Below are 26,227 nucleotides of genomic sequence, written 5' to 3' on the forward strand. Positions count from 1 at the left end.
ATGATGAGAGACGGCCACGTACATGTAGAGTACTTCTTTGGGCAAAGGGCTGACCAGCCTCGGCAAGGAATGCAAGTGAACTTTCAATTTCTGGAAGGCCGCCTCAGCATCCGGCCCCCATTCAAACCTTGCCTTTTTCTTAATTGCCTGGAAAAAGTATAGGCATTTGTCGCCTGATCGGCTTAGAAATCTTCCCAAGGCCGCCAGACAACCTGTTAACTTCTGAACCTCTCGGATGGTACGAGGCGACTGCATGTCGATGACCGCCTGCACCTTTTCAGGGTTCGCCTCTATTCCTCTCTGATTGATAAGGAATCCGAGAAATTTCCCAGACTCAACTCTAAAGACACATTTCTTGGGATTGAGCATGACATGGTGCCGCCTGAGTGTGGCGAAAGTTTCTCGGAGGTCCGACAGATGATCTTTTCTGAAGTTTAGACTTGACAATCATATCATCAATATATGCCTTGACATTTCTCCCAATCTGATCAAAGAACACAGTGTTTATCATTCGCTAGAAAGTGGCCGGGGCATTCTTAAGACCAAACGGCATGACCGTGTAACAGTATAACCCCTGATCAGTGACGAAGGCCGTCTTCTCCTGATCTTTCTTCCATAAAGGAATTTGTTGGAAACCAAAGTAGGCGTCCATAAAGCTCATCAAAGCATGGCCGGCTGTTGAGTCGACCAGGTTATCAATTTTAGGCATAGGGTAACTGTCTTTGGGGCACGCCTTGTTTAAGACTGTGTAGTCTACACACATTCGCCAGGTGTCATTCGGCTTTTTAACAAGCACCACATTTGCAACCCAGTCTGGGAAGTAACATTGCCGGATGAACCCTACATCAAGTAATTTTTTAACTTCGGCGGCTGCCGCCTGACTTTTTTCTTCGCCATGGTTCCGCTTCTTCTGCCTTACCGGCTTCTTTTTCAGATCCACGGCCAGTTTATGTACCGCCGGATCAGAACTGATGCCTGGCATTTCATGGACTTCGAATGCAAAGATGTCCTTGTATTCTTTCAATAGTTTGTGAAAGTCGTCCCACAGGACCCTTAGAGCAGTCGTCCCAACTTTGACTGTTCTGTCAGGACGCGAGTCATCTAAGATCAGGTCTGTATGCGCACCAGCTGGCTGAGGGAGGAATTCATCCGACCGTTCCTCTGCCAATGATTGCTATTTTCTGTCTTTTCTTGCGGCCCCTGTCTGGGATGCCTTTCTCTTCTTGCCGCCTGCTTCTTGAACAGGCGCACTCTCCTTGACATTGTCAAGGTCTATTTTTCCACCGCTCGACATAGTGGCCATAACAGTGGGCTTGACATCCGAGAGATAGCACTCTCGGGCCATCCTCTGATCTCCCCTTAGGGACCCGACTGTTCCATTATCCCTCTCAAACTTGAGCAACATAAGAGATGGGATTATAACAGCCTTGGAATTATTCAGGGTTGGTCGTCCCAGAATCATGTTGTAGGCCGAGAGTTTTTCTACTACCAGGAACCGGACTACCATGTGTCGTCCTTCCCCTTTTTCGCCCAAGCGGATGGGTAAATCCACTCGTCCCACTGGGTGGACGACTCCTCCTCCAAACCCTACTAAAGGGTGGGATGCCGGATGTATGCAATTAGTCTGATATTTTAGTTTCGACAGTCATTTGCTACTGATGAGATCTGAGGAGCTTCCAGTATCTATGAGGATTCGGCCAACTCTCTTGTTGGCCACTTTACATTCAATAACGATAGGGTCGTCATGCGGCCCTCTTATCCTCCTAGATCTTCTTCAGTGATGACAATCTCAGGAAATGAATATTTGGAGGGCCGTTCTTGGTGAACGGAATTTACATCTAACCGTCTGATATTGTCTTTGTTGCCCCTAATAGTGGGGCCGCCTCCTGAGAAGCCGCCTGCAATGGTGTAGACGACTGCATCATCTGTATCGGAGCTGTCGGCCTGTTGATTCTTTTTGGTCGACTGCTTTTTCGAGGAAGTGTTCCCCGTAGATTTCTTGACATAAGTGTCAAGATCACCTTGCTCAGCCAGGCGGTCCAGATACCGCATGAGACTGATGCATTCATTGGTGTGATGACCAACATCTTCATGATAATCACAGAATTTTTCTTGGTTCCGATTGTTTGCAGAACCCTTCATGGGGACCGGCTTCTCAATTGAGATCCGTCCCTTGATTTCCTTTAGGATAAATTGGTTATCCTTGTTAAACACATACTTTGGGGAGTATGGTATGAATTCTTTTTTCTTCTTCTGGGACGGCTGTTTAGAGGAATCAGTTGCCCAGACCTCTTTTCTCTTCTCGTCTTTGTTTGACGACTGCTTCTGTCGTCCTTCTCTTTTGTCGGACCTTTTCCCGTCTGACTATTTTACCGTACTACAAAGATCAGTCGCCTGTATATAAGCTTCCGCTTCAATCAAGGCCTCTTGAAGAGTCGCCACCCTCTTTCGGACCAAATCAAATTTGAAGGTCGACCCGTCTTTGAGTCCTCTGAAAAAGTCAGTATAGGCTACTTCATCCAGTAACCCTTGAATCCGTATTCTCATCAGGTTAAACCGCCTGATGTAAGAACGAAGCCCCTCCTTCTCGCCCTGCTGAATTGTTCCTAAATCAAGGGTCCTCTTCTTCGCAGGGATGTTCATGGCGAAGTTAGAGGTGAATAAGTAAGTAAGCGTCCTGAAGTTATTTACACAACTAGTCGGCAGGTTGTCGAACCATTGTTGTGTGATTCCTTTGAGAGTCGCTGGGAAACACTTGCACCAAGTGGGATCATCCAACCCTTGAAGGTACATCAGGTTGGTGAATGCCATCAGATGGTCTTCTGGGTTAGTAGTGCCGTCATATACATTTTTCACTTTGGTCGGTTGAGCGGCTTCAGTTATTTCCTTGGAGAAGGCCGACGGCTGTTCACCAAGTCTAAGCAACCGTAGCTGCCAGTCCATAGGTTGGACATTTTTTGCTGCATGTCCACCAAATGGAGGTGGCTGTAAAAAAAACTGTTGTTGCGGTACAAACGGTAAGTTTGGTACCGCCTGGTTGCTATGAAAGCCGGACTGACGGGAGGTGCCGCCTGACTGACTCTCATGATACGACTGAGTATGCCTCATCGAGGTATTTCGCAGACTGTCTTGGAAGTTTGAAGTAGAGGCCGACTCTGACAATCGGTCACTCTTCTTCTGCTCTAGCAGTAGCCGAGCGTCTGTGTATGTTTTCCTCGACCCGTCCGCCTGAATATGACGAACATGTTTCCTATTTCCTGGAGTAGGAAAACGGTATTTTGCGAAATTGAGGGCAGGTGGCTCCCACTTCCTAGATTTAGGATGAGGGGTCGCCTCTCGCCCTTGAACTGGCTTCCTCTTCTGTGAAGTGGAGGGTTTCTTAGCCGGCTGCTCCTTGTCCAGAGCAGGCGGCTTCTTGTTGATCAACTCTTGAATTTCTCCCTTGAAGTCCCTCATGAAGGTCATGAGTTTGTTCCTTGTGATGGGAGCAGACCCATCAGTCGGCTGCTGCCGAACAGGCGGTGCGCCTGCTGGCTCGCTTCCAGTTTGAAGATGTTCCCGTTCCCTCCTTTCGGTATGACGGGTACGTTGGGCCCTTAGGGTCCCGTCTGAAGCTGTGTGAGCTTCAACTTCAAATTCATTCTCAGTATCGTGGTCCGACTGAACTAGAGGGTCGTCTAGGGGACGTCTCTCTTCAGGAGCCGGTACAAACGTGGATGCCATCTCAGAAGTACTCTCCCCACAGACGGCGCCAAGATGTTTCGGGGTTTTCTGATGTCCTGCGGGAGAGTTACAATTCCGAGACTGGAACCGGACGCCTGTACCTGCAAAACAAACGGATGCTCCGGATGATTGGAGATCCGCCTCCGACGGTCAAGTTAGTACTTGATTAAGGAGTAATTAATGCGGAAATTAAAGTGATTGGGTCTCTCTAGGTGAGAGTGTTTAATGTGTGTAATCTGCGTTTTTTGCGTAATCTCCCTTAATGAGGATTAAGGGAGGTATTTATAACCTTGGGAAACGTGCCAATCTAGGTTTAGGTTAACCTTGGGCTGATTGGGCTTCCCTCGGAAGTTGGGCCTAGGTGACCGGTTATCCCATGTGTCATGGGAAGGACACGTGTCGTGTCGTAATTGGTCCATAGTGGACGGATCATTGCTTGACACGTTGCAGGCTCCTATTGGCCCATGTGACGGACACATGGCGGAACCTGATTGGTCCACTTGTCAGATGGTGATTGGTGAGGAAAAATCCCCTAATCAATGCTGATTTCCCCAAACTAGGCGGACAGTCGGCCATTGGACAGACGGTTATACACTCAGCATGGTCCGGCTCTTGACCTCATTTATAGTTCATAAGACGAACTATGCATGGCTGCCAAGTTTTTATACTTAGCTTATTTACTATATTTCAAATATGATGTTTGTATGATATCTGGAAAATAACAGGCGCCAAACGGAATATCTAACCAGGATAGCAGCTGCCTGTTATGTTGCCGGCGTTAGCTTCAACTATCTTAGTTTCACCATCCTAAGTAGGAATAGTGGTCGTTTTATTCGAGCCTTTTAGGTTCCATTTTAGGTTTTTAAGGTTGAACGACTGTGAGGTAACCCTTAGTATTAAATCAATCTTTGTCGCTTGGTTTTAAAATGTATAAAGGAAGCAGACGGAAAAAGGTTGCTTGACTGCTTCGCATGCTTAGCTGCTAAGTGTTGGACTTAGCTTGTTTTGCAATTTAGATGCTAAGAGTTGAACTTAGCTTATATCCTCAAATTAAGTCGCTTCGTACTTCTTCATACATCCAATAGGGGCCTTCCCAATTGGGAGTCAGCTTTCCCTGCTCATTGGCCCTACCGGTTGCCTCCATTTTTCGCAACACAAAGTCCCCCACTTTCAGGGGCCACTTGTGCACTCTTTTATTGTAGGCTCTCGTCATTCTCGGATGGTAGATCTCATGGCGCAAGGAAGCATTGGCCAAGAGTTCTAGAAGTGAGTCCAGTGCTAGCCGCATGGCCTCCCAGTTAGCCTTCTCATCATATAACATAACTTGAAGAGTCGGCTCATAGTGCTTAATAGGCAAAACAGCTTCTGCCCCATAAACCATAAGAAATGGAGTTTCACCAGTCGCCCCTTTTTTAGTCGTCCTGATGGCCCACAGAATATGCGGTAGCTCGTCAGCCCATAGGCCGCCAGCTCTTTCAATTTTTTATTGATGCCATAAGAGATTAACTTATTGAAGGCTTCAACCTGGCCGTTTTCTTGGGGACGGCTGACTGATGCAAAACAGCGAGAGATCCCTTGGTCTCCCAACCAGTTCTTGAGAGAAGGCGTCTCAAATTGAGGACCATTGTCAAAGACCATAGACATGGGTACCCAATACCGAGTGATGACATTTCTCCAGATGAAGGAGATAACATCTTTGGTCTTAATGCTTTTGACCGCCTCTGCTTCGACCCATTTGATGAAGTAGTCGACAACAACTAGGATATACCTCTGTCCGCCTGTAGCAGGCTGATGGGCGTTAGAACGGTCGCACATTCCACACTCAATAAAATAAATTTATAACTCCTAAAACTAACCCCTAAACAAGTCTAGTGGTAAGTTCGAAGTCGAACCACAAGGAACGGTAATGCTAGATTGTTCTTAATCTAATGCCTAAGCTATGCCGAAGTCGATTTACGGATAAAGGACACTACAACTACACTAAAACACATATAAAGAACAAGGTATGATAAAGTCTACTAGGGGAAAAGATCCACTTTGAACAATTAACAAGTTAATGGGAATCGATTTGATAATTAATCATGCAAAGAAAGAATTAAAATGGGAATTAATTACCATCAAGAGCAATCTCTCAAATTCCTAGCCTAGATCCCTCATTGACTAGGTGCATAGAAGAAATTTACCCAAAATGCAATCAAATATATATATTCTAATTCACAATCCCTTGTCAAACTAGAACTAACATGCAATTAAGTTTGCTATCTTGGGAGATCAATCCAATCTAAAACAAACAACATGCCATCATCAATTCAATCAATTTAATCACACAATTATCATCAAATTTATCTCAAATAACTCAATTAACCATAACAAAGCTTCACTCAACACCTAGTAGAAGGAAATCTACTCAAACATAATTAACAAAGCAATTAATAAAGCATAAAGAGAGAAGAGAGTAAGAAATGCTCATTGATATAAAATGGAGATCTTCAAATCATCAAATTCCTCCTTTGATTATCCAAAATCCATGAAAACCATTGTGCTCCTCACTTTCTCTCTCCAAAATTTTGAGAGTTTCTCTCTCTAAAAACCTAAAACTAACCTAAAAAATATTCTAAACTAAAAAAATCCGTTTCTTTAATGAGCAAAAAAAATCTATTTATACCCCTTACAAAATTGCTTAGGAAGCTCCGCAAAAAGTCAGCTGAAACAAGAAAAGGTCCGACCGAACTCTGTGTAGGTTCGGTCGGACTCAGGGTAGGTTCGGCCGAACTCAGGGTAGGTTCGGCCGAACTCAGGGTAGGTTCGGTCGAACCTCCCTGATCCTTGTTTGGTCGAACTTTCCTGGTTCGACCCCTCCTGTAAACATGCTGAAAACTTGGTTGAAACTGCCTTGGAGGTTCGGTCGAACTTTTCAAAAGTTTTACCACACCTTGGTTCGACCGAACCTCTTAGAGGTTCGGCCACACCTCCTCTTGAACTTCCTCTTCTTGCTTCCTCTTCTTCCCTTTTGCTCCTCTTGTCTTTGTCCATGCCTCCATACTTGGCCAAGGGGCCTCCTACCGTGCTTAGGACCGTCATGGAACCTGCAAAAGATAGCAAAGATCATGAGAGCATGGGGATGATAAAATTATGCATAAAGATTATCAAACAAGCGCAAATAAGCATACTTTTCATCCATAAAAGAAAAGGAATCCATAAGAGGAGAAAAGAGGTAGAAAACCTAAGAAAAACAGGAGAAAAGAGACCAATACACTACCCCTAAGGGTAACATAAATGTCACTCATCACAGGCGTATAAGGTCCCAGAATATCCATGCCTCACTTGGCGAATGGTACTGGGCTATGGATGGCCATCAGATCAGTAGCCGGACGGTGGATGAGTTTGCCAAACCTTTGACACTTGTCACATATTTTCACCATTTCCATGGTATCTTCTTCAAGAGTGGGCTAAAAGTAGCCCTGCCGCCTGACTATCTTCGCTAGGGTCCTGCCGCCTATATGGGAGGCACAAAAACCCGAATGCAAGTCTTCTAAAACCTCTCGTCCCCTTTCTGGGGTGACACATTTTAGTAAAGTTTGGAGATAGCCCTTTCTGAAGAGTTCTCCATTATGAATTTCAAAACTGGCCGCACGTTTTTTCATTGCAACCATCTCTGAGTAAGTATCCGGCAAGGTGCCGTCTGTTAAGTAAGCCTGGATGTCATCCATCCAAGTTGAGCTTCGGTCTAGTACTCCAATGGGATCTTCTTCAATGCTTCTTTTTTCCATAACTTCCCAGAAGATTGACCTAGGTGTGTCACAGGAGGCGGATGATGCAAGTTTGGAGAGAGCATCCACCTGATTATTCTCGAACCTGGGCACCTGACTTAGATGAAATTTGTCAAGTGTCCCAGCCTCTTCTTTGACCGCCTGCAAATATTTGACCATACTCGGATGGGTGGCCTCATAGTCACCATGGTATTGACTAACAATCAACTGCGAATCAGAGCAGGCGTCCACTTTCCTTGCCCCAGCCGCCTTACACATGCGAATGCCGGCTAGTAGGGCCTCATATTCTGCCTCATTATTTGAGGCTTGGAGCTTAAATCGTAGTGCATATTCATACTTGTCTCTTTTAGGAGACTGACATATGACGCCTACACACCACAATCGTTCAAGGAAGAGCTCCCGTCCACATATACCTTCCAAACCTGATCAAAGTTTTCAAGATCAGCCGCCCTTGTCATTTCGACAATGAAGTCGGCAAACGCCTGTCCCTTCACTGCCTTTCTTGGTTCAAAGGAAATTTCAAGACTTTGAATTTCAATCGCCCATTTGATCATTCGGCCAGATGATTCCATGGTTGTCATTAGCCGCTTGATTGGTTGGTCTGTTTAAACCACTACTGGATGCGCCAGGAAGTAAGGTTTTAACTTCTTGACTGCCATAAATAGGGCAAGTCCAAAATTTTCAACCATGGGACACCTCAACTCCGCATTCCGTAGAACATGATTGATGAAATAGACCGGGAGCTGGGTGGCGCCTCTTTCAGATAGGAGAACAGTACTGAGCGCATGGTCAGAGACAACTAGGTACATGTATAGCACTTCCTTTGGCAAAGGACCAACCAGCCTTGGCAAAGAGTGCAAGTTTTTTTTTCAACTTTTGAAAGGCCGCCTCAACATCCCCCCCCCCCCCCCCGCATTTAAACATTGTCTCTTTTTTATAGCTTGGAAAAAATAGAGGCACTTGTCGCCTGATCGACTGAGGAATCTCCCCAATGCCGCCAGACAACCTGTCAACTTCTAAACTACTTTTACAGTGCGGTGAGATTGCATGTCTATGACCGCCTGTATTTTTTCTAGGTTGGCCTGTATCCCTCTTTGATCAATCAAAAATCCGAGAAACTTTCCAGACTCAACCCCAAAAACACACTTCTTGGGATTGAGCATGACCTGGTGCCGCCTGAGTGTGGCGATTGTTTCTCGGAGGTCAGCAAGGTGATTTGTTTGAAGTTTGGATTTTACTATCATATCATCAATATACGCCTCCACATTCCTTCCAATTTGATTAATGAAGACTGTGTTAATCATTCGCTGAAAGGTAGCAGGCGCATTCTTCAAACAAACGACATTACTGTATAACAGAATAACCCTTCATCAGTGACGAATGTTGTCTTTTCTTGATCTTTCTTCCACAAGGGTATCTGGTGAAAGCCTGAATAGGCGTCCATAAAGCTCATCAAGGCATGGGCTGTAGAGTCGACCAGACTGTCGATCTTTGGAAGAGGATAACTATCCTTCGGAAATGCCTTGTCCAGATCCGTGTAGTCAACACATATGCGCCAGGTACCATTCGTCTTTTTCACGAGCACAACATTGGCAACCCAATCCGGGAAGTAACATTGCTGAATGAACCCAACATCCAACAGTTTTTTCACCTCGGCGACTGCCTCCTGGCTTCTTTCTTCACCATGGTTCCTCTTCTTTTGCCTTACTGGCTTCCTTTTAGGATCCACAACAAGTTTGTGGACGGCTAGATCCAGGCTGATGCCTGGCATCTCGTCCACTTCAAAGGCAAAGATGTCTTTGAACTCTTTCAATAGGTTGTGCAAGTCTGCACCCAATTTAGCAAAAGCAGCCGTCCCTATCTTAACAGTACGTTCTGGACGAGTGTCATCCAAAACAATATCAACGTGCTCACTAGCCCGCTGGGGATGGAGTTCATCCGGCCTTTCTCCGGTTAGTGATTGCTATTGCTTTTATTTTTTCACGGCCACCAATTGGTCGGCCTTTCTCTTTTTGCCGCCTGCTATGGGAGCAGGCACTGCTTCCTTGATTTTGTCAAGGTCTATAGTTTCTCCACTAGGGCCAGATGCAACCATAGTGGGTTTTACGTCAGAGAGATAGCACTTCCTAGCCGTCTTTTGGTCTCCTCGTAGGGAGCCGATTGTTCCATCATCCCTTTCAAACTTGAGAAGCATAAGGGAAGGAATGATAACAGCTTTGGAGTCATTTAGGGTGGGACCACCCAAAATCATGTTATAGGCGGTCAACTCTTCAACAACTAAGAACCGGACCACCAAGTGGCGTTCTTCTCCCTTTTCTCCCGGTCGAATGGGTAAGTATATTCGACCTACCAGATGCACAACTCCGCCCCAAATCCCACTAAGGGATGAGAGACCTTGTGCATGCTCTCAGGCTTGTACTTGAGCTTGGTCAAGCACTTGTGGCTGATGAGATCAAAGGAACTGCCGGTGTCTATGAGGATTCGGCCAACCTTTTGGTTGGCCACTTTGCATTCGATGACAATGGGGTCATCATGCGGCCTCCTGACATTGCCCTTGTCTCCCTCAGAGATGAAAACTTTAGAGAAAGTGTCCTTAGACGCCTGCCCTCATCAACTGAGCGGACATCTAGCCGCCTAATGTAGTCTTTGGTTCCCCGAATAGTTGGGCCGCCTCCAGCATAACCGCCTGCTATTATATAGATTTGTTCTTCGTCAGTATCAAAACTATTAGAAGGTTGAGACTTTTTCTTGGACTACTGCCCAGGGTTAGTTTGCAAGGTAACCTTGGACCTCAGAATGTAGGACTTGAGCACTCCTTTATCAACCAGACGGTTCAACAGCCGCCTGAGACTATAGCAGTCGTTGGTGTCATGGCCAACGTCCTCATAAAAATTGACAGTACTTATTTTTGTTTCGATTTTTAGCAAAACCTTTCATAGCAGCCAGCTTTTCAATAGGCATCCAGTCTTTTATCTCCATGAGGATGGAGTAACAGTCTTTATTGAACTCGTACTTTTGGTAGTACGTTTTAGTTTCTTTCTTTTTCTTCTGGGACGGCTGTTCAGAGGTATCAGCCACCCAGACTTCTTTTCTTTTCTTATTTTCCTTCTAAGCCGGCTGTGTTGACCGACTCTCTCTTTTGTCAGACTTTTTTGAGTCCGACTGTTTACTGACGTTGCAAAGTTCGGTCGCCTATATATAGGCGTCCGCCTCCATCAGTGCTTCTTGGAGGGTGGCAACCCTCTTTCTGACAAGGTCGAACTTAAAGGCCGACCCGTCCTTTAGACCTTTGAAAAAATCTGTATAGGCCACTTCATCAGATAGTCCTTGAATCTGAATTCTCATCAGATTGAACCGCCTGATGTATGACCGAAAGCCTTCTTTATCTCCCTGCTGAATTGCACCCAAGTCAAGACTTTTTTTCTAAGTAGGGATGTTCTTGAGAAGTTGGACGCAAACAAGTATGCAAGCGTCTTGAAATTATTAATGCATCCGGCTGGTAACGAACCATTGTTGGGCGACGCCCTTCAATGTGGCCGGGAAGCATCGACACCATGCGGCATCATCCAACCCTTGTAGATACATGAGGTTGGTATATGCCATAAGGTGATCTTCTGGATTGGTGGTACCATCATAGGTACCTACTAATACATTTTTCACCTTGGTCGGCTGTGCGGCCTCAGTTATTTCCTTGGAGAACGCAGAGGGCTGTTCCCCCAGTCTTAGCATTCGGAGCTGCCAGTCCAAGGGTTGGACATTATGTGCCGCCTGCCCCCCGAAGAGGGTCGACTGCATGTAAGGTTGTCCATACGGCATGTATGGCTGTTGAGGCGCATACGGGGCCGCATGGAGCATCTGAGGACTAGAGTGTGCGGACATGCCGCCTGTCTGGTTTTCTCGGTTTGAATGTGAATACCTCATTGAGGTATTCTGAAAGCTGTCTTGCAAGTTCAACGTTGAAGCTGACTCTGACAGTTGCATGTTCTTCTTCTGCTGGATTAACATCCGAGCATCAGAATAAGTTTTTTTTGAACCATCTGGCTGTACATGCCGGATAGTCTTCCTCTTACATGGCTTAAGGAACCGGAATTTGGCTAAATTTATCAAGGGCCTCTGTTCTTCCCTAGGTTTAGGGTAAGGAGTGGCCTCTTTGTCTTTGACCGGCTTATTCCTTCCATAATGGGAGGGCTTCTTGGCCAACTATTCCCTGGTGGAAACAGCCGTCCGTTTATCAATCAGGTCCTTAATCTCCCCTTTAAAACTTGTCATGAGAGTCATGAGCTCGTTTCTGGTGATAGGGACGGAGCCTCCAACCGCTTGGAGTTGACCAATCGGCTAGCTGGCTGGTTCGCTAGGACCCGCCTGTTCGTCGCCCCATTCCCCCCTTTCCGCGTGACGGATACGCCTAGTTCTTAGTGACCCATCAGGGGCCACGTATGTGTCGACCTCAAGGTTCGTCATCTGTATCTTTGTCAGTATAGATCTGTGCGTCGGCCATAGGCCATTTCTCATTAAAGGGCGGGTACCTGCAAAACATCAGAAACTCCGGGGGATGGGAACTCCGCCTCCTACGATTAAGTTAGAACGTGTTCGGATGTAAAAAGTGCGGAATTTAAAGGGGTGATCAGGCTCTACTTAGGAGAGGAGTGATCATCTGGCTGTCTGAGACAGCCTCGAAATCTGAGCCTTAGCTCTCAAGAAGTGCAATTAAAGCTGGAGTTAATGCTCTACAATTAATGTACACGTGTATTTGATAATTTCTGAATGTCGTTCCCCAGGGGGAAACATCTCCCTTTTATAGGGTCTTGTAATATGTGCCAGTCCTAGGTTTACAGAAAATCTAGGCTTGGCTAGGCCTTCTTGGAGTATAGGCCTTGGAAGGCTGCTTGTCAAAGTTGGCAATTTGTCTACCACGTGTCGTGCTCTGATTGGTCCACCTTGGACCTCTCACGAGGTGACACGTGGCGGACTCTGGTTGGTCCACGTGGATGACATGTTGCAGAGTTCAATTGGTCCACGTGGCGGGGTTAAATCCCCTAATCAGTGATGATGGATTAATTATCCATCGTATGATGTCAGTGTCTGATAAGTGTCATTTATGTCACTATCTCTTAGGAGTTTCTAGTTAGTTTTTCATTGTTTTGATATCTTTTTACTTGGTTTTAATAAGGTTTTATTTCATTTGTCGTGTTTGCATGTGAAATGTCATTGTTGATCAATCTTGGCTTTTCTTGCATATTTTTGGTTGCTTCTTGCATTAGATTAAACTTTATTGGTTTATTCTTAATGTTTAGGAACACTTGGATAAGTTCATTGCTCAAGATTGAAGAAATATAAAACATAAAAGAATAAGTAATGAAGAAATGTGTACTTGATTTGCAAAGATCGAACTTCAAACGCCTATATCTTTTGATTTACAAAACATTTCTTAGTGATTCCAATTGGAGATGAAATCTTATCTCAAGAGCTTTCCAACGACAGGTCATATGCTCAATTTCGATGTAAAACGAGGGAGTTATGTTCATTTGAAGCTGAGCAGTATTGTCCAGCGCGAAGGAGCGGGCCCGCAGTCTAAGAGGAGCGCCCGCTCCAAACTTTCTGGAACGATTCTGTTTCTCACTGTTGCAGCTAGGAGCGCCCGTGCACTGACGTTGGAGCGCCCGCTCCTATACGTGTTGCTCGACTTTTTGCGAAGCTTCCTAAGCAATTTAGTAAGGGGTATAAATAGATTTTTTGCTCATTTTAGAGAGAATAATTCATTTTTTCAGTAGTTTTTTAGGTTAGTTTTAGGTTTTTAGAGAGAGAAACCCTCAAATTTTGGAGAGAGAAAGTGAGAAATACAATGGTTTTCATGGATTTTGGATAATCAAAGGAGGAATTTGATGATTTGAAGATCTCCATTTAATATCAATGAGCATTTCTTACTCTCTCCTCTTTATGCTTTATTTAATTGCTTTCATCATGTTTGAGTAGATTCCCTTCTACTAGGTGTTGAGTGAAGCTTTGTAATGATTAATTGAGTTATTTGAGATAAGTTTGATAATAATTGTGTGATTAAATTGATTGAATTGTTGATGGCATCACTAGACGAAAAAGATAAAAAGGCGCCGGTTCAAACCCCACCTTTGACACCGATTTTGAACCGTTGGGTATTTGAGGGATGCCAAATCCATGAAAATTTGGCACCGGTTCAAAACCGATGCCAACTAAAGCATTTAGCACCAGTTAACCGGTGGTAACTATATGATTTAGCACTGGTTAACCGGTGCCAACTACCATGGCGCGATTTTTTTTTTTTTTGTTATTTTTATTTTCAATACTATTGGCACTGGTTCAAAGAAAGAACCGGTGTAAAAAACCCACTTTAGGCACCGGTTCATGTTTTGAACCGGTGTCAAAAGTCTCAAAAAAAAATTTAAAAAACTTTTGGCACCGGTTCTGGTCAAAACCGGTGCCAAAAATACCCCAAAAAAATAAATTTTTTTTTGCATTTTTTTCACTTAAACTGATATAGAAACATTAACATATATATAAAGTTACAAATTTTCATTAAAAAAGGCTGTAATATTACAATTTTCCTCCAAAAAAAATTAAATAATCCCGACTTATCTCTGATCGACCTTTCTTGCATTTCATTTAATTAACTAGCTGTCCTGGTCTTGTGCTGGTGGCTGTGGCTATGTTTCTGCCCTGGTCATAATGGAGATCTACACCCACTGTCATAATGGAGATCTACGCCCATTGGCCAACGGTGATTCATTTCCCATAAGAAGCTCCATGAAACCAGTGTGTTGTAACTCATCGTCACTTTGCTGCTGTTCTGTGGCAGTAAGTAGCATTGGTTGCTCGTGCTGTCTCTCTCTTCTCTTGTGATAAGTTACAACAGGATGCTGGTTTGTTCCTATAAACTGAGAGAACATTTCCTTTTGATTTCCGCTGTTCCAGAAGTTCAAGCAATTAAGAAACAATCAGCAGCAAAATTGCTTTCATAAATTCAAAAGAAAAACGCTCATAGTACCTCAGACATGCATTTTTCATTAACTAATAATTCACCAAACAATTATACAAGAAAGTTCAAAAGATAGCAGAAAGAAGAATGAAAGAAGAGAAACAATTGCTTAGAACAAGTGATCACAATCTTGTAGCAAAATTTATATTTTATGCTCACACAAGTTCGTACCCAAAAGAGGAAATAAAAACAGAAAAAATACTGATAACCTCCTCAAAGTGGTTCATTAATGACTCAAAAAAATACTGATAACCACTTTTTCTCCAAGATCGTCATCCTTGGATTTGCAGTGTAAAGTAAGGTCAATTCCCTCACCTATATAATTATAGATTATTACCTCTGTCTTGAGTTCAAGAGCACCACGATCACCATTGCAAATTGTAGCAGCAAATATAATTGCCATTGAGAATACTTGAGCCCTTGATCTCACCATTGAATCCAAATATTTTTAACTAAAGCTTGATTTTTTGGATGCAAATAATCAATGGGAAACATGAAATATAAAAAAGGGCCATCGCAAGAGCTCTAAGTACAAAGTATTAAGGAGAGTAAGGTGACGAAACATGAACTACCAAATAAGATTGATTCATCAGTGATCAGGGGAAGAGAAAATGAAGAAAGCGTGTATTTTTTTTGTTGAGAATGGTTTTTATTTTAACATGCTAGAGAGGTAAATATATAACAAGCAAATTTAAAAGAAAATACCATCGCAAGAAAGAATTTCCTGGGCATGAAGGCTGCTAATGTAAGTGCATGTAACCCGCAAAGTAAGCACAAAGTCACAAATTTTGTACCAAGTCTTCAGCATCAACAGCTTCCTCAATAACATTGATGCAAGAGCCAACAGACATCCTGTTAGACATGGCATCAGCAAGTTTCGCTCGAGCTTCTTCATGGCGGCGTAAGAAGAGGATAGTATTCAGGACCGCCCATCTCAACTGTGAATCCGCTTTCTTCTGTGTGAACCCCAAGCTCTTGAGCATGCCATCCAACTTTTCAGAAGGAAAAAACAATTCAAACATTAGGAAAAAACAGATATAAACCCCAATAGCACAATAAAATCAAGGTTTATGAGTTAGTTTGATTTAGGCTAACAGGATCTGTTTAATTTAGGCAAACAGAATTTTACTGTGTGTTCATGAAGGAATGACAAATGCATAACAGTAAAATCGGGGGCACTTTGTTCACTAAAGGGGGGACTTTCAAGACCAATTGGAGAATCTAAGACATTATGATTAAATCAATGAAATGACCAGATAGATGAGTAGGATGAACCTTGTTAATACAAGCTAAACCTCCTTCTGCATATCCATATAATAAGTACTCTGTTGCTACACCAGCCAATGCTATACATGAGAATATGTTCAGCATCTCATCAAAGACATAATATTGTCATAATCATAAGTAGTTTCCTGTTAATTAACATGAGGTTTCTTCAGAGAAAATTAAGTACAAGGAAGCCTCATAAAAGCTTGCACCAAGAAGAGACCATACCGTAGATGACATTTTCCCTGTGTTGGTCTGCAAATTACAGTCACAAATTGATTCAGAATTTCAAAATCAAGCAAACAAAGCTCATAAAAAATAAGCACTGAAAAGGCGTTCAAACGTACTAAAGCATAAGCTAGTTGGACAAGCTAAGACAGTAAGACATGATAGTTCAGAGAGAGTGTTAAAGGGAAGGAACTCAACAGGTCATAGTGAGAATAACTTACTTCCTCGACAAACTCAAAGTCAACAAAATATGTTCCTGCTTGAACATTGAGAGACCCTTCTTTGCTCAAAGCTTCTAAACTTGAAAGTGTATAACTTTTTGGAAGGATGCCAAGCAAGTAGGCAATCAAAAAGTGTCCAGCTTCATGCTGCAGTTGAAAATTGATCTTGTGGTCAACTCAGGGATAGCAAAAACTTAAAGTGTGAAGAAAACTAGAAAAGGCCACCTTTAAGGAAACATCTACCATATATATACATTTAAAGATAACAAATCCAATAAGACTACACGTATTAGCTCCAGGAAACGAGAAAATGAACCATGTGCTTACTTGAATAACCCGGTTGTGGTACTTTTGACTGATGGTATGGCCAATCGTATCAAGAGCTAAGCCGACAATTCCTCCACCAAAAGAAATCTTTTAGAAGCCACATATTAACACATTGTTTAAATGATTCAAAACATTTCTCTAAGCACAAAAACTTAATACAGTGACTCAGTCCATGAACAATATTTTCATGAGCCTCTACCATTAATGTAGGAAAAAAAGTTCTCAAGTTTGACAAAGGAAAGGGAAAAAAAAGTTACCAGATCCAATGTCCACAAGAACAACAATCCCAAAGAGATATAAAAGAGTTGCTGGGGGCTAAGTTCAAAGGCGTTCCAAGCAGCAACACCACCTAAAACCGCAGCAATCTGCAGGTTCCTTTCAATTGAACCAAGAGTCGTGTCCACAGGCGACAAGAGAGAAGCAGCTTCAATTCCAGTCAGCTTTAATTCATCCAAAGTATACAGTCTCCGAGGCACCTGCACTGCACATCACACTTCCACTTAATAACACAATACTAAAGTCCAAATCCATAACATCTCAACTTCGAGACAATAATCATGTTTGTGTAGGGATCCAAACATCCAGAAAGCACTTCATAACATTGTTCAAATTCAAATTGTTCTAGGCTTCAAACACTCACACCCTTATCCAATGTATCATGTCAAGAGTCAGACACAGGCCATACGGGTTACTGAAGCTCGACACAAAGATTCACATGTTAAAAAGCTTGAAACTAATTCAAGTAATACATGTCTCAATGACATAAATCTAGATACATGCAAACAGCTAAAGGAAAAACAAATGTGCAGCTCCACCTATAACAACCCGATTTTTTAACAAAGGAAAAACAGAAACAGAAAACGTAAATGTATCTAAAAGCAAATCAATGATTCAAACCTTCACGCCAGCCCACCAATCAAAGAGCCAAACAGTCTCCAACCATAATAGTTCTGTTACTACTTTGTTAAATTTCCGATACATATCTTTTGACAAGGGTCGAACTAAGACATAAAGAATAGCCTGAACACACAAGCACAACAAAGAAAGGGTTCAAGATATGCATATCAGTCAAAGAAAATCATCAACAACACACAAAAGCAATTATACAGCATGTTAGCATAGAAATAGTGACATAAATCTGTTTTAAGACAAATAACATGGTGTTTCTGTGTGTATTGACATTATTTTGTGGCCTTGATCATACTACACAACATCAAAACAAATCGTCACATCTCAATTCGCTTAACACAAGATAGTAAAAAATCTAAATCCAATGGTCCACCCACCTCTCTGGCAAGAAGCACATGATAAATGGATTATATTATATATCATTATATCAACCATATCCTATTCTCCTAGCAATAAGCAATACAAGTTAACAAGAAGCACATTATTGATCCCACTTTCTCTAGGATTGAAGATTCTAATGTAGTACTTCGTACATAGTAATTTGGGGGCCAATACCAAGACTCGTTCCGAAAAACCCAAGTCCTATAAAGTATAAACAACCTTCAACCATTACACATTCACCATTTCGTTCCAAATTCTATTCTAGCTATTGTATCCCAGACAAATTGAACATATAAACTACTTCCCTTTTTAATCAAACATATTTACATATACATTTTAATGCTAAACTTAGTGTAAATTGCACTAATATACCCACAATGCATGTTATATAATAATCCATTAGATGATTAATATATTAGCCTAATTAAATTTCAATTCAAAGATAATAATTCTAGGCTATCAATTTTACCCAAAACTAAAAACCCATCAAACAATTTTATGCAGCAGAACCAACATTAAACTGATTATTTAAGAAAAACCCATCAGAATCCAGAAGTATATTCAACAATCAATTTGACTATAAATAAATAAAAAATAACAACAAATTATAAACTACAGCAAATGAAGTGGGGTTTAGTGTAGTTACCTGAATGAGATTAATAATGAGGCCTGAAAGAAGGAAAATTAATCCCACCGGAATAATTACAAAAATAACAGGTAATTTGTGAAAATCATCAATCTTCATGCTTGTTTTAGCTGTTGTAATTTTCTACTCTTTTGTTTGTTTTCTTTCCTCCTTTATGCCCCCTGAATCTGTGTTTCCGTTTTAGCTGATTTCCCTTTCCTTTATAATTCAATCAAAGAATACAACTAAGAATTTAACATGCAAAGAATTTCGCAATATGTAACATGCAAAACTGAAAGTGACATACAAATCGCAAGAAATCAACAAATTAACACATAATTTCTCCAGTTTTAACAAAAAGTCAACACATAATTATAAAATTAATACCTGAAACTTTCGATTTGGGTGATTACTCAACAGATAATCGAGCAGAAGAGAGAGTCTAGCAATTCGTGAGAAAAGAAAACGAAGAGAGGAGAGAGGATAAAGAACAGATTACAGAGAAGAGAGAGGAGTACAGAGAAAAGGGAAAAGAGAGGAGAGAGGAGAACAGATGAGAGAGGAGATCGGAGAACGAAAAGAGGCGGAGAGCAAAGGGGTTTATACTCGAAATTTTGGGACACCGGTTAACTGGTGCCTATTCAACTTTTTTTTTTTTGGTTTTTTTGCCTTTTTTTTTTTTAATTCGCACCCGTTTGAATTGGTGCTAATTATCATAGTTGGCACCGGTTTAAGGCAAATCGGTGTCAAAACTGAATTTTTTAATCCCGCCAATTTCTTTCGGCACCGGTTTTCAAGAACCGGTGCTAAAGGGGGGGTGCCTATTTCATTTTTTCTACTAGTGCATGTTGTTTGTTTTAGATTGGATTGATCTCTCATGATAACAAACTTAATTGCATTTTTTTAGTTTGACAAGGGATTGTGAATTAGAATTGATATATTTGATTGCATTTTGGGTAAATTTCTTCTATGCACCTAGTCAATGAGGGATCTAGGCTAGGAATTTGAGAGATTACTTTTGAGTGTAGTTAATTCTCATTTTAATTCTTTCTTTGCATGATTGATTATCAAATGGATTTTCATTAGCTTATTAATTGTTCAAAGTGGATCTTTTCCCCTAGTAGACTTTATCATACCTTGTTCTTTATATGTGTTTTAGTGTAGTTGTAGTGTCCTCTATCCATAAACCGACTTCGACGTAGCTTAAGCATTAGATCAAGAACAATCTAGCATTACCATTCCTTGTGGTTCGACTCCGAACTTACCACTAGACTTGTTTAGGGGTTAGTTTTAGGATTTATAAATTTATTTGACAGTTAGGAGGTTAGACAACGACCTAATTTCCCCGCGTTTAGTGTCATTGATTGATTTTACCTTTATAATCTTATTATATACTTCGTATTATATATTTTGTGGTCCGATAGAATATGACATCCGTATATAGATTTACGATAAAATAAATCTTAATCGGCGTATATCTAGTTGGGTATAATTTTTAAAAAATTTCTATAAGCTATTTCTATATGAAAAAATGTCCAATAATGTTTAAAATAAATTAGTGGTTTTAGCTGCTAATTTAATTTGTGATTATATTTAGGAAAATTTTTCAAGAATAACACGACCCTTTGGCGGTCTTTCAAGAATGAAACAACTTTTAGATTAAACCGGTAACTTGTTTTACCGGTTACATTTGACACGTGTCTTGTTGTAATTTGTGAAGATTTTTTTTTAATATTTACATTTTATTAATATTAATGATCTTATTTTTTAAAAAAAAAAATTGAAATTTTGAAAAAAAAAAAAAAAAAAACCAAACACCACTCTCTTCCCGTGAACCTCCTCTACCTCCACATCCACCACGAACTCCCCAGAAACCACTCCAACCCAGCCCAACCACACCAGAAACAACCCCTCTCCCCAACACGACCCTAAAAACCGCCTTCCCTCCCACTCCCATACTTGAAACAAACCCACAAATCCCTTCCCATCACTTTCGAATCCGCCGTGAAACCACCGCCCTCCCTTCCTATCACCGCGAAATCGCGCGCCTATACACCCTCGAAATCCAATCAAACCCTAACCCATGGGAAAAGAGAGAGCTTGCGTTAAGGAAAAGGGGTGCTAGCATCTTGAAATGAGGTAGGGAAAAGAGACGAAATCGGGAACTGGGTAGGACGTGGGGTTGGAATCGGGGACAGGGATGGGAAGAGGAGGACGGAAACAGGGAAGGGAAGGAAAGGACGCCGAGAAAGGGATCGGGGGGAGGCTTGACGCTGGCGTGGAAAGGGTGGGACGACATCGGCGGGGATAGGGGGACATGCAGTGGAGGAGGAGGGGTGGTTGGCCAGTGGGGTTGGGTAGGGGGTTTTCTTTTTTCAATTAAGGTTTTTTTTTTTTTTTAATGTTTTAAGGGGTTATTTTGTTTAGTTTTAAGGTTTTTTTATAAAAGGAAATTGTAAAAAAAATTGACCACTGACACTTTGACACGTGGCATAGGTAACCTATTAAACAAGTTACAAAAAGGTCACGTTCTATTTTTGGAAGATATGTGTTAAAGGTTGTGTTATTTTGAGATAATCTAAAGATCGTTTCATTTTTGGAAGATCACTGAAAGGTCGTGTTATTCTTGGCAATTTTTTCTTCTGTTTGAATTAAACCTGGAAATTTAATTTAATTAGCAGTCTTTATGATAGATTGAGAATTTTGTGAAAACTTGAGCTTAATTAATTAATTTTTATTTATTTATGGAATTTGCTTATTTCTTTATATTTAACCTTAACATATTACTGTTTCGGGTGTAGTTCCGGAGCCTAGCTGGTGGCTGGATCTGGGTACCGGCTGGGATTACATGCATAATGAACGTTTGTTATGCCCTCGGGGGTGGCTTCGAGGAATCCTCCTCCGATGCTTAAGTTAGAAAGGTTTTGGGTGAATAATAACGGATAAGTGATAAAATGAATGTGTCTAACCCTTTTTCCGTCGTACTTGGGTTGCTATTTATAGTTGTACTATTCTTAGTGCTATAGGATGAGGCCTGTTGGGGTCAGCCAAGAGGCTGAGCCCCTGAGAGATCGATCCTGACTCCGAGGTGGAGCCTGCTAGGGTCAGCCGTGCAGCTAAGCCCTAGGAGGTTTTCCTTGGCCTCGATTTGGACTGGCACGAGTGCGTGCCTCTCAAGTGGTGCTGGGAGCATGAGTCAGCTCAGCGGGAGCTACCCTATATAATTACATTTGTATAATGCCCTTTAAAAGCGGATCCAGGAATTAAGACTCCTATAATGATACGTGTCATTTGGTCTACTGTGTCTTAAAAATTCAAAATTAAAAAAATTAATTTGGTTAAGAAACAAATCTTATACATATATGAAGTAATAATTTCTTTAAAAAAAAAACTAATAATTTGAGATTTGATATATTTTTTAAAAAAAAAACATATTGACAATTATAAACTTAAATAAATACTGTTTCAGGAAAAAAAAACTTATACAAATATTAAAAAATAATATTTCTTCACATTATTTGTGATATATGGACTATTTTTTTTTGGAAAGATATGTACTATGTTTATAATTATAAGATTATACATATTTTTCTTGATTTTTTAATTATTTAATAAAACCAACAAACTTAAATAATGAAATGCGTATATCAAATCAATAAATGATACTTTTGTTATTTTCTTGAATACATTATAATTTGAATTTTAATAAATTAATAAGCTATTATATTAATAGTGGATATTTTAATAATACTTGTTAAGAACGACGATTATTCTTAGTGTGATTTTTTCCTACCATTTTTGTTGTTCATTAGCGTTCAATTGATATGAATATAACATACAAAAGTAAAAAAATTTAATATAGTGTTAATTTAAAATATAGTTATTAAAAATTACCATGTGTTTCAGGGTTTTTGGAGTCCCTCGGGAGAGTTACAATTCCAAGAATGGATGCTGACCGTCTGTACCTGCAAAACAACGGAAAATCCGGTTGGGTGGAGTTCCGCCTCCGACGATCAAGTTAGTATGTGTACGGATAGAGTTAAAAGTGCGGAATGTAAAGAGTTTCTCTCGGATTCCGAGAGAGAATATCTGCAATAAATATTGCTCTGATTTGTGCGGATATTTTTGAATGCCCTCATAAATGAAAATATCTCCTTATTTATAGGGTTTGGGAATCAGCTCCCCTCCTTGGGTTATGAAACCTAAAAGGCTGATGGGCTGATTCTTGGATTGGGCCAAGAAGGCCATATTCTGCCTTTGGACTGGGAGTGCCACGTGTCAACAGAGGATTGGTTCTTTTTGAACCCCTCTGAGGGTGACACATGTCACCACCTGATAGGGCCATGTGGACCTGGGTTATTTGACCCTAAACATTTGCCCATCACAGGTGTGACGATCTGAGAAGGCGACGGTTCGTCTCCCTCTCCTCCTTTTTTTTTTTTTTTTTGAGGCGACGGTTCGCCTTCTGGTGGGAGACTCGTCTATAAGTAAGACCTCCCCCCCCCCCCCCCCTTTCCTTCTACTCATTTACATCATTGAAAAAATTTCGGAGAGAGAAAAGAGAGCTCTGAGACCGGCTTTTATTACGTAACCATCTGCTTCTTCTTGACTCAACTGGTTACCGCCTGGGTACTCATCACTCAAGGCTTATCAGGACCATCTAAGCATACTTCATCTGATTTCATTGCATTCAACCCACCTACAACCGATCAACCGTCTGCGGTATCTTCAAGCAAAGCTTCGGAGAAACGTCTGGGTTCTTCAACAACCTCTCTTGCTTTCCAAGTGGGTACATCAGGGTAATCGTCTGGGTGTCTAGCAAGCAATTGATAGATTTCCAGCTGCTGATTTAGCTGGTCAACCTTTTCCACTTTTAAAGCTGTTTAAGGTACCGTCTCTACCCTTTGCAACTTTTTGGAGCTTTTCCGATTGTATACTTTGTAAAGAATAATGGACTCACCCAACACACACATGGCACGGCCTAGGACAGTTGTTAGCCGATCTCCTAAAACGGCTGAGTCTAGGATTGGGGATACCGTCTGGGGGTGTTTGGACCACCCTTTCTCTTCTACGAATCCGACCGTCTCTGTGCATGTGCAGGACAGGATGGCTCTGACAAAGCGGACGACTGTTGACCTCGACTACAGATCAGACGGTTCAGCTGAAGCGCCGACTGACATAGAATATTATGATCCTCCGGGTGCACCCAACACACCTAGTGACGACATTTTAGAAGAGTCTGAGGATGTAGACGACGATGAGACCGTCCAACAATCAAACTCAGAGGAGTCAACTTCATTACAACCGGATGCCTTCCAAGAGGATGAGGAGGCATACAAATGGCCATCCATCACCAATCCTACTGAAGCGCACATGTCCACCAGGGACATCGTGACCCTGAATGCCACCTTCCCCGCCTTTATAAAGAAATGCCCAGTTGGGGATAGGTGGGAGGTCCTAGTACTGCCTACAGAGGCAACCGTCGTTTGGGATGACACATTGATCACGCCGAAAACTATTTCGGTTGTTATTAAGCGGCTTTTAAAGCCGACCTCCGGTTCCCTCTCTACAATGCCATCAGAGCTATTTTAAGAGGCTATGATCTGGGCGTCTGACAGCTAACACCCAATTCTTGGGTGAATATATATTAGGAATATTGCCGCCTGCAAGATGCAAGACTTAACGCCTAGCTGGGAGGCGTTTGCACATATGTATTACCTCAGCCGTGCCCTAGGCGGCTGGAAGGCGTGATATACATTGACCACGCACCCAGAATATATGATGACACTTGACAAGCCGTCAAAGTGGAGCAATTGGAAGAGCAAATTTTACTTAGTCTCCTATCCTTCCCTTCGCCTGAACCGTAAGCTCCGTCATTATAATAAACAACCGGCTCTCTTAGGGAAAAAGTGCATCCTTCCCCGCGTCCCGCAAGAGGCCTGGACGCAAATAATGGAGGCAGGGTTCTTCAAAAGAACCACCATGCCCTTAGATGATAGGTCCGAAATAATTGTACCCAAGAATTCGGTACCCCGTCCGGACTGGCTCAAGGATGAGGCTTTCCTCTCCGCCTGTGGCCTTAGCTCCTTTTTAGCAGACCTATGTAAAATAATTAACCGACACTTTTATGCCGTCTTTATGGTTTTGAGTTAATTGTATTTGACTTGTCAATTTTCTTGTTGTAGAAAAAGGCTTGGAAATGGTGCCGCTTGAGAAGACGCTGGCTAAGTCTGCAACCCAGATCCGGAATGATCAGCTGGAAAAGAAAAGGGCCCAATTGGCGGCTAAGGATGATGGGGTAAGCTCCGGTTATGCCTTTTCTTTGCAAAGATTTGATGTTAATATAAAACTATTAACCGGTTGTGGTTATTTTGCTTCTTTTCAGGCTGCGAGTAAGAATGTTCCTCGCTCTCTCCAAAAGCTGCTCAAACGGAGGGCTGAGGAAACCTCCCAAGCTCCTTCCAAAGCAAGGAAGGTGTCGTCTTCCCAGAATACCTCCACAAGGCCGCCTGTTGCTGGTTGGCCGACCTCCCAGGGAAAATCCTGAACGATCTCGGTCTAAACACTGAGACGGTGGACCTTGAGACGGGCAAAGCTGAGACGCCCTTGAGCCGTCCTCTTGCTGAGGCAACCGGCTTCAATGCGGCTGGGGTAGGGTGACTTAACCAATCGCTCTATTGGTAAAAATTCCCCCTAGCCGCTTGGCCTATGCGAGTCAAGTCCCAAGCTACCCAATTAGGGGATTCCTCTGGCAGCCGTCAAAATATAGGCGCCGCCTATGCTGGTGACTTAACCAATCGCTCTATTGGTACAAATGCCTCTCCAAGATGGCCTGACCTCCAGCAATACGCGAAGAGGATGCTGAGGACCCTCACCCGGTCTGAGAAGGAGGCGGTGCCGGGTGTGCATCAGGTCAACATTGACCGCATCAACTCGCTGCTTGCTGAGGTAAGTTGCCGGTTGGATAGCTGAACCAAGTTGGCTTTCCACCGGCTGGGGTACTGTTATATAATTATTCTTTTGTCGGATGTGTCATCATAGAGAAACTAACACTTTGCCGGCTGATTTTTGCAGGACATGCTGAGGGTGGATGGACTCAAGGTCCCGTTGAGAAAAAAACAAGAGGAGGTAAGGGACGCCAATAGGCGGGCGTCTAACACAATATATCTTGCTCACTACAACACTCTTATGTATGAAATAGAAACTAAAAGCCGGGAGATGAAACAGGAGGAGCTGGTCAAGGAGCTCACTGCGGTTGCGGAGACGGCGAACAAGAAGGTGTCTGACTTCGAGTTGCAAGTAAAAAACCTCCAGTCCGATCTTAAGGCACTAGAGGATGCCAAAAAGGAGAACACCCAACTGAGGGCAGACGTTTACTGGCTGAAGAATGAGTTGGCCCAGACGCAGGCCGACCATAAGGCTGAGCTGGCGGCTAAGCAGGATCGGCTGGTTGCTGAGAACGAGTGAGACTGTGAAGCTCGTAAGAAGATGGCCTGGTCTCTTGTTCACCCGGACTACGAATTGGAGTTCTTCAACCTGAGGTATAAGTATGTCACAGAGGTTTACAATGCCCAGGCTCCCGGCCTTGAAAAGCCGGCTCCCTTTGAAGAATGGGCTGGCCTTGAGGCCTCTGATGAAGAGTATGAGGAGCCGAAAGATCAAGCGCCGGTTGATGCTAGTCAAGCTTAACCTCGGCAACATGAAGACACTAGCTCCTCCATCCGGCCAGGGCCAGACGTCTCCCCCTCCTCAGCAGTAGTGAACTTAT

The 26,227-nt window shown here is 42.4% G+C and overlaps 1 protein-coding gene across 7 annotated transcripts; it reads right to left on the bottom strand.

The window, feature by feature from the left end:
* Nucleotides 1-14,012: 14,012 nt before the first annotated feature.
* Nucleotides 14,013-19,112, bottom strand: LOC110719064. Of its 7 annotated transcripts, none has more exons than XR_002511008.1 (9): nt 18,847-19,109; nt 18,481-18,678; nt 17,442-17,564; nt 16,802-17,020; nt 16,545-16,631; nt 16,218-16,364; nt 15,997-16,023; nt 15,208-15,494; nt 14,017-14,429 (listed from the first exon to the last, which is right to left on the bottom strand). XR_002511008.1 is itself a non-coding variant. In XM_021897978.1 (9 exons), the coding sequence occupies exons 2-8, from the start codon at nt 18,577-18,579 to the stop codon at nt 15,792-15,794; spliced, it is 738 nt and encodes a 245-aa protein (XP_021753670.1). In that variant the 5' UTR covers nt 18,580-18,678; nt 18,847-19,112; the 3' UTR covers nt 15,354-15,494; nt 15,778-15,791. The 7 variants fall into 7 exon arrangements, 3 of the variants coding, with proteins under 3 accessions (XP_021753667.1, XP_021753670.1, XP_021753668.1); XR_002511011.1 differs by lacking the exon at nt 14,017-14,429 and adding an exon at nt 15,778-15,848 and having other exon boundaries at nt 15,336-15,494; nt 18,847-19,112; XM_021897978.1 differs by lacking the exon at nt 14,017-14,429 and adding an exon at nt 15,778-15,827 and having other exon boundaries at nt 15,354-15,494; nt 18,847-19,112.
* Nucleotides 19,113-26,227: the final 7,115 nt, after the last annotated feature.

This window comes from Chenopodium quinoa, unplaced genomic scaffold, assembly GCF_001683475.1.
Source record: "Chenopodium quinoa cultivar QQ74 unplaced genomic scaffold, ASM168347v1, whole genome shotgun sequence".
NCBI lineage: Eukaryota > Viridiplantae > Streptophyta > Magnoliopsida > Caryophyllales > Amaranthaceae > Chenopodium > Chenopodium quinoa.